This window comes from Muntiacus reevesi, chromosome 5, assembly GCF_963930625.1.
Source record: "Muntiacus reevesi chromosome 5, mMunRee1.1, whole genome shotgun sequence".
Taxonomy (NCBI): Eukaryota; Metazoa; Chordata; class Mammalia; order Artiodactyla; family Cervidae; genus Muntiacus; species Muntiacus reevesi.
The window spans coordinates 66,941,542-66,954,012 of record NC_089253.1 but is presented as its reverse complement, the minus strand read 5'-3'; the positions used below and the strand labels follow the sequence as shown (position 1 = coordinate 66,954,012).

Below are 12,471 nucleotides of genomic sequence, written 5' to 3'. Positions count from 1 at the left end.
AGTTCTTTACCAATAAACCACGAGGGAAACCTGTAATTTGGGATAAAAGTGAAGTGAAAGTTGCTCAGTCGTGTCTGACTCTTTGTGACCCCTTGGAATTCTCCAGGCTGGAATAATAGAGTGGGGGGATCTTTCCAACCCAGGGATTGAATCCAGATCTCCCGTACTGCAGGCAGATTCTATCCCTTCTCCAGGGGGTCTTCCCAACCCAGGAATTGAACAAGGGTCTCCTGCATTGCAGGCGGATTCTTTACCAACTGAGCTATCAGGGAAGCCCCTTATACATTTGTTTAAATGTTCTGTTTGAAGTTATTTCTGATACTTAAGAAACTGCTATATCTGCCTTTTAAAATTGCTTTGCTGAATTTGTAAGTACTAGAGAATGTGGAACAAAGGAAATGAGTACTTATATTGATGTATAGAAAAATCTCAAGAGACTGGACTACTAGACTTTGAGACAAGGAGAGTAAGTAATTTGAAGTATTGTTATATATTTCTATTTCCAGTGAACAAATCATTGTGTGAACTTGTCCTATATTTAATTGAAGTATTTCTGCATCTTGAGAATAGGTAGGAAATCTTTCTTAGGTGTTTCTTAAGGCATGCATATTTCCATTCTCCTCAGAAAGTTCAAGGAAAATTCGGTCTGAGATATCCTCTGAAGTTTGTTTCCCGAGTTATGATTTGATGATATAATATTACATCATTGTATGAATATGTTGATCTTATTCACTTGAAAAAGAAGAATGTTTATTCATTTTTCTTCAAGGGAAATGTAGATTAGTATGGTGAATTTCCAATGACAGAACTAGTTCTTGTAAATTTGAGAGGCATTGCTCTTGAGATGAAGCGATGATCTTATGTCCGTTAAGAATATACACATTCTTTTAGTTAGTCTGTATGATCCAGAGATGCCTGAATACAGGATGCTGTAACACTGAAACACTTTCTTGGGGAGATTTATGGTCCCCAGTCTCACAATCATTTAGATCACTTTTGTCTAAAATTCCAAACAGCAGCATTGCTAATAAAGATTTTCCTCAGATAACCATTTCACTGCATGGTCACTGTTGGCCCTATGCAACACGTGATGTCAAGTGAAAAGTATGAATGAGATTTAAAGAAGAAGGTGTGCCATTCTGTGTTTTAAGTGAGTGAAAAAGGTGCCTGCCTCCTCCTTTTGCCCTTAGTGGGGTCTGAGAGAAGTCTGATCTCTCAACCTAGACCAGGGTTGCTCTCTACTTAGACCTTGCTTGCTGGTGTTGGCCTATCTGAAATGTCTGGAAAGGCATTATGTGGGAGAATGCCTATAAATAGAATGACTGATTTTGCTCTGTATTAGTATATTGCCGTTAATGGAAAAATTAAATATATCTGCCTGAAATTGGCATTCTCCTTTGACTGTTGGCAGTGGTCATATGATCTGAAGCCATCGAAGCATTTTAGGGTGCCAGAATCTGTACTGATGACTCACAGGAAACCATTGACAAATGGATTTGGCTCCAGTCCCTTCTCCTAAAACAGTAGCAGATAAAATAATTTTCTTAATTCTTTCCATGGATCAACGGGGAACCCTATCTATAACTCATTTTCAATACATTATTGTTCACTCATAGTGATAAGTCAGCTTAACAATCTCAGTTAATATGCCTTTCTTTTAATCAAAAATAGGCACAGTAAAATATTATATTTTAACAAATATCTTGATCAGTCAAGGATTTGTGCATGCTTCTTGATGTACAAAGTTAGCACTTAAGAATGTGCTGATTTTACACAGAGAATAGACTTGTGGTTACTTGTGGTAACTTGTGGTTACCAAGGGCGCAGGGTTTAAGGCAGGATACAGTGGGAGTTTGGGATTAGCAGATGCAAACTAGTATATTTAGAACAGATAAATAACAAGGTCCTACTGTACAGCAGAGGGTACTATATTCAATATCCTGTTATAAACTATGAATGGGGAAGAATATAAAAAACAATGTAGGTGTACCTATAACTGAATCACTTTGCTATACAGCAGAAATTGACAACTTGTAAATCAGCTGTACCTCATTTAAAAAAATTCGCTATTTTTGATATACAGTTTTTGAGATTGTATATGTTTTACTAGGAATGACTTTGATTCTATGTAGTGTTTAGAAAACTATTAAGGCTAAATGTCTGCAAATCAAAACATCAAGATACTGATAGTCATTGGTAACACCTCTTAGAAGTCCTGTCACTGTTGAGTTACTGGTCCTTACTACCTTCCTCTTGACTCCTACAGAGAGATTCAGGAAGTTTTCTCCGGAGATCTACCCAGATTGCATATCCAGTCACATTGCCGTTGCCCCGGCAGCCACCCTCGCGTCCATCGTTTGGATCAGCGGTACTGCATTCCTAATGATGCAGAAGACACAACCAAAAACAGGGTGTTACGGCTGAATCCTGAAGCCCATCCTCTTTCTTTTGTTAATGATAACAACATTGGTACTTCATGGGTGTCACATGTGTTTACAAACATGACCCAGCTTAGTCAAGGAGTGACTATTTCCATTGATTTGGAAAATGGACAATATCAGGTAATTCATAACAGTGGGATGCGTGTTAGTTTCCTGTGCATATTTCAACAAGTTACCACACGTTTAATAGTTTTGCAATCATAAATTTATTCTCTTATAATTCTGAATATCAGAAGTATGAAATCAATGTTGACAGGGCCATGCTCCCTCTAAAGGCTGTAGGGAAGAATCCTTCTTCGCCTTCTCCAGATTCTTGTGGCTCCTGGCCTTTCTTCATTTATGGCAGCGTAACTCCAATCTCTGTCTCCATGTTTCATGGCCCTCTTCCTTGTACATCCAGGATTACTTCACCTTGAGACCCCTAATTATATCTGCAAAGACCATATTTTCAAATAAGGTTGCAGTCACAAGTATCAAGACTTAGGACTTGAACACATCTATTTGGGGAAACAATTTAACCAGCTATAAAGTGAAAGCTGAATTAGGCAACTGAACATCACCTCATCAAATTAGTGTATCATAACCTATAAAATAAAAATACTTCAAAGAAGATATATAGGCCCTAATTTTCTAGAGATTTGTATCAAAATCATATGAAATATGAAAATATTCTTTTCAATATTAAGTAGCACAAATTAATGAAAATCACAGTCCTTATTGTAACTAACTGTAAGAAGAAATATATAACAATTATTTTATAGAAGTAATGTTTTGTTCATGTCTTTATATCAAATGTAGTGTTAGTTTCCACTTTAATTTTTAAAATCCTTGAGAAGAGGGGACATATATGCTATTGTACAATGTGTTGCCTTTACTGTAAGACTATGGAATTTCTGATGTCTAACGAATATTTGGTAATTGTCATTATAAGGAAGTAAGCTATTATGTTTGAACGTAACAATTCTCGTGGCTTGATTTATACTGATGGGGTCAAACTTAAAACTTCAATGACAATTAACATTCATTTTCAGGTGTTTTATGTTATCATTCAGTTCTCTAGTCCACAACCAACAGCAATAAGGATTCAGAGGAAAAAGGAGGACAGCCTAGATTGGGAGGATTGGCAGTATTTTGCTAGAAATTGCAGCACTTTCAGAATGAAAAACAATGGAGATTTGGAAAATTCTGATTCTGTCAACTGTCTTCAACTTCCCAAGTATGAATATTTTTAAAATTTTAATTTTTGAATGCATTTAGGAGTTAATTTGAATAGACTAATGTGCAGTAGTAACCTACATGCAAGTTAGCTAAGCTGGTAGAAACTTCCTCAACCACCAATTTTCTTGAAGATTTCTCTAAGACTGTTCCTTAAACTGAGTTTTAAACAATGTTTAAAATTCCTGTAAGATTTTATAGAGTAGCTCTTGCTTACAGACTCACTTGTGCTTTAAAATTGATTTTCAAATTATCTACCAAGTTATATATATTAATAGGATTTTTATTATGTTCTCAGGGAAATGTTTTACTATATTTTCTGGGATGCCCTCATATTGCTTGTATATAGAGTATATGAAATGTTTGTTTCCAAGAATGAAGAATTTAAGCTATTACTAATACTGTGTTATAATGTCTGCTTTGTCAAAAATATGAATAGCTTCTCATGATTTCAAATTTCATCAACAGTTTTACTCCATATTCCTGTGGTAATGTCACCTTTAGCATCCTAACACCTGGACTAAATCATCGTCCTGGATACAATAATTTCTATAATACCCCATCTCTTCAAGAGTTCGTTAAGGCCACACAAGTACGACTTCATTTCCACGGACAGTACCATACAACTGAGACTCCTGTCAGCCCCAGACACAGATACTATGGAGTCAATGAAATTACCATCACTGGAAGGTAGCGTTCATGACCAAGGTTTTGAGTGTGCTTTTCATGATGAATCTTGTTTCTGACAAATTTTTGTCATACTCATTTAAAAATACATTAGCCTTTTACAGCAAATCAGATTCCAGTCTCTATGTATTGAAATTGTTTCCTATTCTAAGATTTTGGGGGGAGATTTGTATGTGAGTCTTTGCTCTACATAATATCACATTGTTAGGAAATCAATTTTCAAAAGCTGTTGGGTTTAGAAGTTATGATATCCTGAATCCAACTTAGAAAAGAATTGCCAAATATTTTGCTTATTTTTTTCTGGAATATAATTTTCAAGTATTCTTGAAATCAAAGAGAAGAAGCTAGATTTGAAGTTACAACTATAATAGCAGCTAGTTTGTAAGTACTGAGCTTGATCTCTGTAAGTTCACAATTCACAGTTTTATGAGGAATATCTGTTTTCCTATAAAGGAATAAAGGAAAATTCTAGGACACTCTAAGTAATTTATAAATATCTGGCTCTAGTAGAGAACAAAGTTAAACAAATGAATAGTTGGAAAACTACAAGATAGCATACTCCCTAGTATGAAAATGCAGCATATATAGACTCTACTTAGAATTAGTTTGTGCTAGAAGAATGATATATCCTGTAAATAAAGCACATATTTAAAAGCAGATTGGAATATCAACATATAAATGTTATTTGTTAAGTCATAGCACAATGAAAAAATAGCTGTTAAATTTTCACCGTCTAATTTTGAGGAAAAAGACAAATTGATATGTGTTAACTTTATCCTTCAGTTTATTCTGAACTTTGTAGTCTCAATTGTGTTTTCTTCAGTAGTTACAGTAAATGCTTTTTCGTGACAGGTTTGCCACATGGTTAATATTAGTATAAACAACTCAGAATGAGTTTGAAAATCAACTTCACAAACAGCGTGGTTTGGATATTGATGAAAATCCTTCCAATACTTCAGTGTTAATTTAAAACTGTTATGCATATTATCCATATGATTAAAGAGGAACTGAATTTTGTGTTGATTAATAAACTTGCCTCTTGTTAAATTCGTATAATGGTTACATACATAGATCTTTAAGTATACTCACAGTTGAATTGGTGTTTCTAAGGAGTTGTCTGATGCTCATGTCCACAGATGTCAGTGCTATGGCCATGCCAATTACTGTGACACAACAAGCCAGCCCTATAGATGCCTCTGCTCTCAGGAAAGTTTCACTGAAGGACTTCATGTGAGTTCTGTTTATTCATGGGAATCTTAGAAAAGTGGGTGGGATGTTGAATATAAATCCTTTAAACTTGACTTGGTCTAACTTCTCCTTAGGAGTAAAAGCAAACTGATATGAACTTAAACTGTTAATTATTTCAGAAAACATTTTCATAGAGAAAAAAAGCTATGAGTAAAGTTGAAAACTTTATTTAAAAACACTCTGTGTGAGAAATAACAACTAATACTAAACCCAGAGGTTTTCTTTTTCCTTTTTTTTTTGTTTCATCAGCATTATCATATTTTATAAAACAACTTTTAAGGCATATAAATAGATGGAACTAAGAAAAGGATCAGATTGCTACACCTAAAGGGTACGTTTGTGCAAAGGTATATAAAGAGATCTTTATGTGATTGCATCAATCAAGTTCAATTTATTGCTGATATCAGGAATTTTAATTAGTTGTTAATTTGAAAATCTATAGTAAAATCACTTAGAAGTTACATTGCTTTAGTTTGTCTCTAATCATCAGGGTAAGTTTCATACTTGAAGTGGAAATTTAGCTTCGTCTTTAGGAATAAGAAGTAAATGAAAAAAAAAATTAAGAGAGATTTGTTAGAAATAAATATTCAGCATAAACATCAGTAACAGATGACATGAAAGGGGTTATAGCAGCAGAAACAGGGTTACAGCAGAAATAAAAGTAGAGTATGGCATCTTCAGTAAATGGTGTTTGAAGCAACTGGCTGCCAGTTTGTAAGAAAATAAAGTTACCTACCTCATGACATGTATAAAAATCTAGGTGCTTAAAAAATTAAATATAAAAACAACTATAAATTTATGAAAATAAAGATTAGAACAACATTTCTAAATTTCAGATGAGGTCTATATAAGCAAAACATGAAATACAAAAGAAAGAAGTATATCAGGAGTCATAAAAAAATACTGACATTCTGTCATACAAGTATTCTTTATAAGTGAAGGCTTCCCTGGTGGCTCAGTGGTAAAGAATCTGCCTGCAATGTGGGAGACCTGGGTTCAATCCCTGGGTTAGGAATATCTCCTGAAGGAAGGCATGACAGCCCACTCTAGTGTTCTTGCCTAGAGAATCCCCATGGACAGAGGAGCCTGGCGGGCTACAGTCCATGGGGTCGCAAAGAGTCAGACACGACTAAGCGACTAAGCACAGCAGTGAAAAGTGATGGGGTTGATTGAAAATATTTAACAGATAGAGATTTGAGATCTCTCTAAAAAGGAAACACACACTATTCTACCAACAACTGCAGATCACACTTCTGACACCAGATACATGTTTTTTTCCCTACACCAAGCAATTCAGTTCTCTTTGGATACCAACTGGGTGTCCTACAGTTTAATTCAGTTCTGACACTAACTGGAGTTAGCACAGACCTCATGGGTTTAGAGCTTAGTCCTAGAAGACTTCACTCACTTTAGATGCCAACTGCAAGTAGTTCGTCCCCAGGTTAACTACAACTTCTGTCCGACTTAGTTACAAATTAGGAGTTCCCCTAATGCACTCCTTGGGCTTGATAATTTGCTAGAAAAGCTCACAACACTCAAGTAAATAGTTTACTTATTAGATAACCATTTCTTATAAAAGGATGCAACTCAAACAAGCCCAGATGGAAGGGATGCACAGAGAAGGTCAGGAGGAAGGGGAACAGAGTTTCCATGCCCTCTCTGAGCAGGCCACCCTCTCAGCACCTCTGTGGGTTTAGCAGTCTGCAGGCTCTCAGAACCTTTTCAGTTAGAATTTTTATGGATACTTCATTACACATGATTGATTTAATCATTGGCCATTGAACTTGACCTTGAGCCCTTCTCACTTCCCTGGAGATCTAGAGGTGAGGCGGAAAGTTCCATCCCTCTGACCACTTGGTTGTCTTCCCAGGCACCAGCCCTTATCCTTAAGGTGTTTCCAAAAATCATCTCATTAAAATAAACTCATGTGGAAAGGCACTTGTTATGAATATAAACATATTTTTTACCTTTTTGTTCTGGAACTATTTTAGGAACTGGGAATAGAAACCAAGTTTATAACAAAATATGCCCCTATCACTCTTACCAGTTAGGAAATTACAAGTTTTAGGAGCTGTGTGCCAGAGACCAAAAATATGTATTTTATTATGCCACAATCCCTAAAACACAAAGAATGCTTAAAGAATCCTAAGGAAAATAATTAATAATATTTGTCGTTCAGTCACTCAGTCATGTCCAAATCTTTGCAACCCTATGGACTGCAGCACATGGGGTTCTCTGTCCTTCACTACCTCCCAGAGTGTGCTCAAACTCAAGTCAGTGATGCCATCTAAACATCTCATCCTCTGCCGCCCTCTTCTCCTGCTGTCAGTCTTTCCCAGCATCAAGGTCTTTTCCAATGAGTTGATTCTTTTAAACAGGTGGCCAAAGTATTGAAACTTTAACTTCAGCATTAGTCCTTCCAATGAATATTCAGGGTTGATTTCCATTAGGATTGACTGGTTTGATATCCTTGCTGTTGAAGGTAATAATATTAAGGGGCTAATATACTAACAAGCAATTCACAAAGAAGACAATTTTCAACAAATGCATCAAAGTTTACCAACTTCAGTTTTAATTAGGAAAGTGCAGATTATAATAAAATTTTGTTTTAGCCTATCAGATTAGCAACAAATTTCAAAATTGATGACACTTAAATTTGCAAGAATATGAATTTTTAATATAACATTGGTGGAACTCCCAACTGATACAAAATTTTTGGAGGATTATATTGCCATGTGTATATTAAATTAAGGGCCTTCCCTGGTGGTTCAGGCAGTAAAGAATCTGCCTGCAGTGCAGAAGACCCATGTTCAATCCCTGGGTCAAGAAGAAAAAGGGAAGGGCTACCCACTCCAGTATTCTTGCCTAGGAAATCCCATGGACAGAAGAGCCTGGTGGGCCACAGTTCATGGGGTCAGGCCACAGTTCAAAGAGTCAGGCATGACTGAGTGACTAACATATTCACACGTATTAAATTTAAGTTGTAAATACAATGGATTACTTTATGTAATTGTTATTCTAAAAAGCAGTTCTTCATTGACAAGAGCATGGAATGGTTATGTTTGTATCTTTTGTTATACAAATATGAGATTAAACATTAGTGTATTTTAGCTTTTAAAATGGCAGCACTGTCTCTTGACTCTCATATGACTTTCATGCTTTCCTGCCTTCTAGATCTTCCCCTGACTTGTGTTTTGTTAGTCACTTCACTTCTCTGTGTAGTTTATTTTAGAATTTCATGGAATATCTTGTTTTAAAAACCATCTGTATAGGATTTGACAAACTCCATTTTTGTCTTCTGATATTCTTAATCAAATTTGTTTTCAACTACAGCATTAGTGTGTATAGTTCAATGGCAAGAATATTTTCTGAGATGCAGCATTCCTCTGGTACATTTATTTAATTTATATTTTTTTTCAAGAATTTTGATTCTCTTAAACTGTTAGCACTTTTTTTTTTTTACAACTTGTTTGAGATAACAATTATTAAACCATGCAATTCATGCATTTAATGGGTACAGTTCAATGGTTCTTAGTATTTTCATCAGTTTAGTCACTTAGTCCTTTCCCACTCTTTGTGACCCCCATACTCTGGCATATTTAGAATGTCTTGCTAATCTTCTGTTTCAACTTAGGGTCTTTGATTTGATTACAGCCTTTTTTCCTATGTGCTCAAACCAAAACTTCCACATTCTAATTCAGATGTTCATTTGAACCTATTCTCCAGATCATGGATTTATATTGCTGAATTTTTAATTTATACATGTAGTCTTTGCCACTTGTTAATCGATTTGAAAGAAAGAATCTTCTATATTTTTCAGATATCTAACACTGAAGTCTTTGAGTGTGATTGTATTAGTATATCATGAAAAGATCTCTAAACATTGATTTTAATGTTTATATGGCTTACCATATTGTCACAAAGGGAAATTATTTGAATTAACTTCATTGATACACTCTTTACTCAGCTGTAATTGTGTATTTAAATTTTGGACAATTTGATTTGCTCTTGATATTAAAGTGACATTTATACTATTTTTCTTAGTGTTGTCTCCTTTTGATCATTTAAAATAGATACTTCTTTTTTTTGCAGTCAGTGATTTCTTTTATAACCTCACTCCTCCTCCCCAAGTCCACTAATAGCTCAATTTAAAAATGCTCTGGGATGAATTGAATAGGACACTTTGATATGAATAGGTCTAGTAAATGAAGACTGAGGACTGCCTAATACTTTCATTTGATACATTGTTTTTTGAACTTCTCTTGCTTTATTTTGGCTGGTTAGTTCCTCTACCCTTTTCTCAACCCCATCTCCCTTCCTATTCATGCCCCATCCCATATTTTTCCCTTTACTCTCTCTAAATGCTCACAGTTCATTGATTGATATCTTATGATTCTTGGGTGATTTCATGCTTCCTTTTAAAAATAGAGCCATTAAATGAGTCAAGGCTCTTGATTGGTTTCAGAAGTCAAGTTGGGATTTTCAGACTTGGTCTCAGGTGGTGACTGTTGAATTATGAACTAGTGAAATAATTAACTATAATTTATGTTGAGAATATGTTTTAATGCTTCTTATTTAGACATTAAGTGCCTTTTGAAAACAAAAGTTTAAAAGTTGACTTTTCTGTTATCTTCCTTCTTGTAGTATTTTGATAATTCATGAATTGTACCATAAATAAAAGAGCAACAAATATCATTCACTTCCTTCCCAAATGCAACTGAAGGGAAAAAGTCAATAAACTGTTAAGCTGAATGATTTCTCAGTCCTATGATATTTTCAATAGTGTGTTGAAAATGAAGAATGATTTTATAAGGTATTCATAGCATGACCTTTTCTTTTCTTATCATTCTAGATATTTTAATACATGTGGGACTTATATCTGAAAAAGTTGCCCTACAATAATTTGAAAATATACTATTCAAGTGTTTTTCACATTGTTCCACTTTTTAAACAACAAATTTTAATATAAGCCATCCATATCCTATTGAAAACAATGTTCTCTTTAAAGATCTGGACATAATCCAAAAGGAGTGTCTTCAATTTCACAGTATTATGCTAGCCATTAATAATATTACTCAATAAACAGAACTTTTGTGACTTATATTACAGCCATTTGGCAAACAGATGAAAACGTAAGCCTTGAGAAGATGCCAGTTCTTGGCAATTGTCAGTCCTATGAGAAAGTGTTTTTAGCAGAAGTGAAAATGAATGAAATTGGGGGAATGGAATGGTGAAATCAGAAGTGTGTCTATATACATAGTCATTCTAGAGAATTTTCTGTAAGATATTCTTTGCTTGTAAAGTTGATGTTGCAAAGTGGTGGTCCTCAGGTGGGAACAGTGTTCAATTTTTTAATTTCTAAGAAGAGTTTTCACCTTCCTTCCTTCCATCTTTTTATTACATCTCTGAGTTCTCTTAATTAGAAAGTAGTCCAACACTGCCCCCGTCCCCCATGGTAACAGCTGGCTAACTCATGGTAGCAATTACCCCCTCTAGAGCATTATCACTCTTCACTTGCCACTGCGTTTACTACTATCCTTAGCCTTATATCTTGGTGACCTCATTCATGTTAACTATCTGGTCTTCAGACACTTTTAAGCTTATAAACCCTAAAAAATAAAACTTACTTTAATACTTGAGACTTATACTAGTAGTTAGAACACATAAGTTATTCTGGGTATAGTAAGATCAGCAGTCTATTTCATTGCTCCTATTTATTTTGTCCATTCATAAAGTTAAAAAAAAAAACTAACAAATAACCCAAAACAACTCATTATCTATAACCAAAGATACCATTGATTCTAAGATGAACTTAAAGTCATGCTTACTTTTTCTTAAACATTCCACTGCTTTTTGTGAAACTTAAAATATTTATCTCGAGGAGGCTCACTGACTCTCCTCAGTGCTGTTGGACTAGGAACTGACATATTTTGGCAGGTATTGGCAATTTTAAGACTTTAAACACAATGTATTATGCTTTGAGCATAGTGTATTATGGTTGCCATAAATAATAATGACATATTTCATTAATTGAGAAAAATTTTGAGCATTTGTCACATTTCTTCCCTCCAAATGACTAAAGCAGTGAGTAATTAATTTGCTGGTCCATTTTAGGATTAATCTATGGCAAAAAAATGCCAACAGACTAGGTACTATTCAATGACTTTTGAGCAGAGCTGAATGTTTTAAAGTAGATTTCAGGATTGCATGGCATCAGGCTTCCGTAGATCATATGATTGTTGATACTGTTTTAAAATGCTTAATTTTTTTTTTTTTTTTGCTTTTTAGTTTGATGTTTCCATTTGTTTATTTTTTTTTTCCATTTATTTTTATTATTTGGAGGCTAATTACTTTACAATATTGTAGTGGTTTTTGCCATACATTGACATGAATCAGCCATGGATTTACAAAAAAAAAATAAAATGCTTAATGTTATTTGACTAATAATTGTCACTTATACATGTATTTTTAATTTTAAGTGGTTTTTTGATATAATTATAAATTCATATACTGGTAAGTATTTATTATTTTTAATATGAGTTCAAAGAGTGGTGTAAGGATTCATTCTATGGGGGAAAAACCTTGTACACTCAAAAGACACTTTTTTTGTTTTTATTTTTTTTTGCTTTTTGTTGTGTATGTATGTGTGTTTGTGGGGCGAGTGTTAACTCTAGCAAGCAATTCCTGAAGTCAGGACATCAGCTTCAACATCTGGAGGTAAAGCAGCATTGATTACAGTCTTTCCTTAAGTCCTAATGTCAGCCTGAGTCCAGAGTGGCAGGGGTGGATGACTGTTGCCCCAGTAGCAGGTATTTTTACCCATCACTTTTCCTTTAATCTTCACAAAAGCAAAGTTTTTGTGCTTTCCTGCTATCTATAC

At 34.5% G+C, this 12,471-nt stretch overlaps 1 protein-coding gene across 1 annotated transcript in view; it reads left to right on the top strand.

Annotated features, from left to right (window-relative positions):
• The window catches only part of USH2A (usherin), a 905,205-nt gene that overhangs the window by 91,044 nt on the left and 801,690 nt on the right, over nt 1-12,471 (top strand). The window contains exons 5-8 of the mRNA XM_065936753.1: nt 2,267-2,561; nt 3,473-3,657; nt 4,125-4,346; nt 5,480-5,573. Coding sequence (XP_065792825.1) covers nt 2,267-2,561; nt 3,473-3,657; nt 4,125-4,346; nt 5,480-5,573 — 796 coding nt within the window. The remainder of the gene's footprint in view (nt 1-2,266; nt 2,562-3,472; nt 3,658-4,124; nt 4,347-5,479; nt 5,574-12,471) is intronic.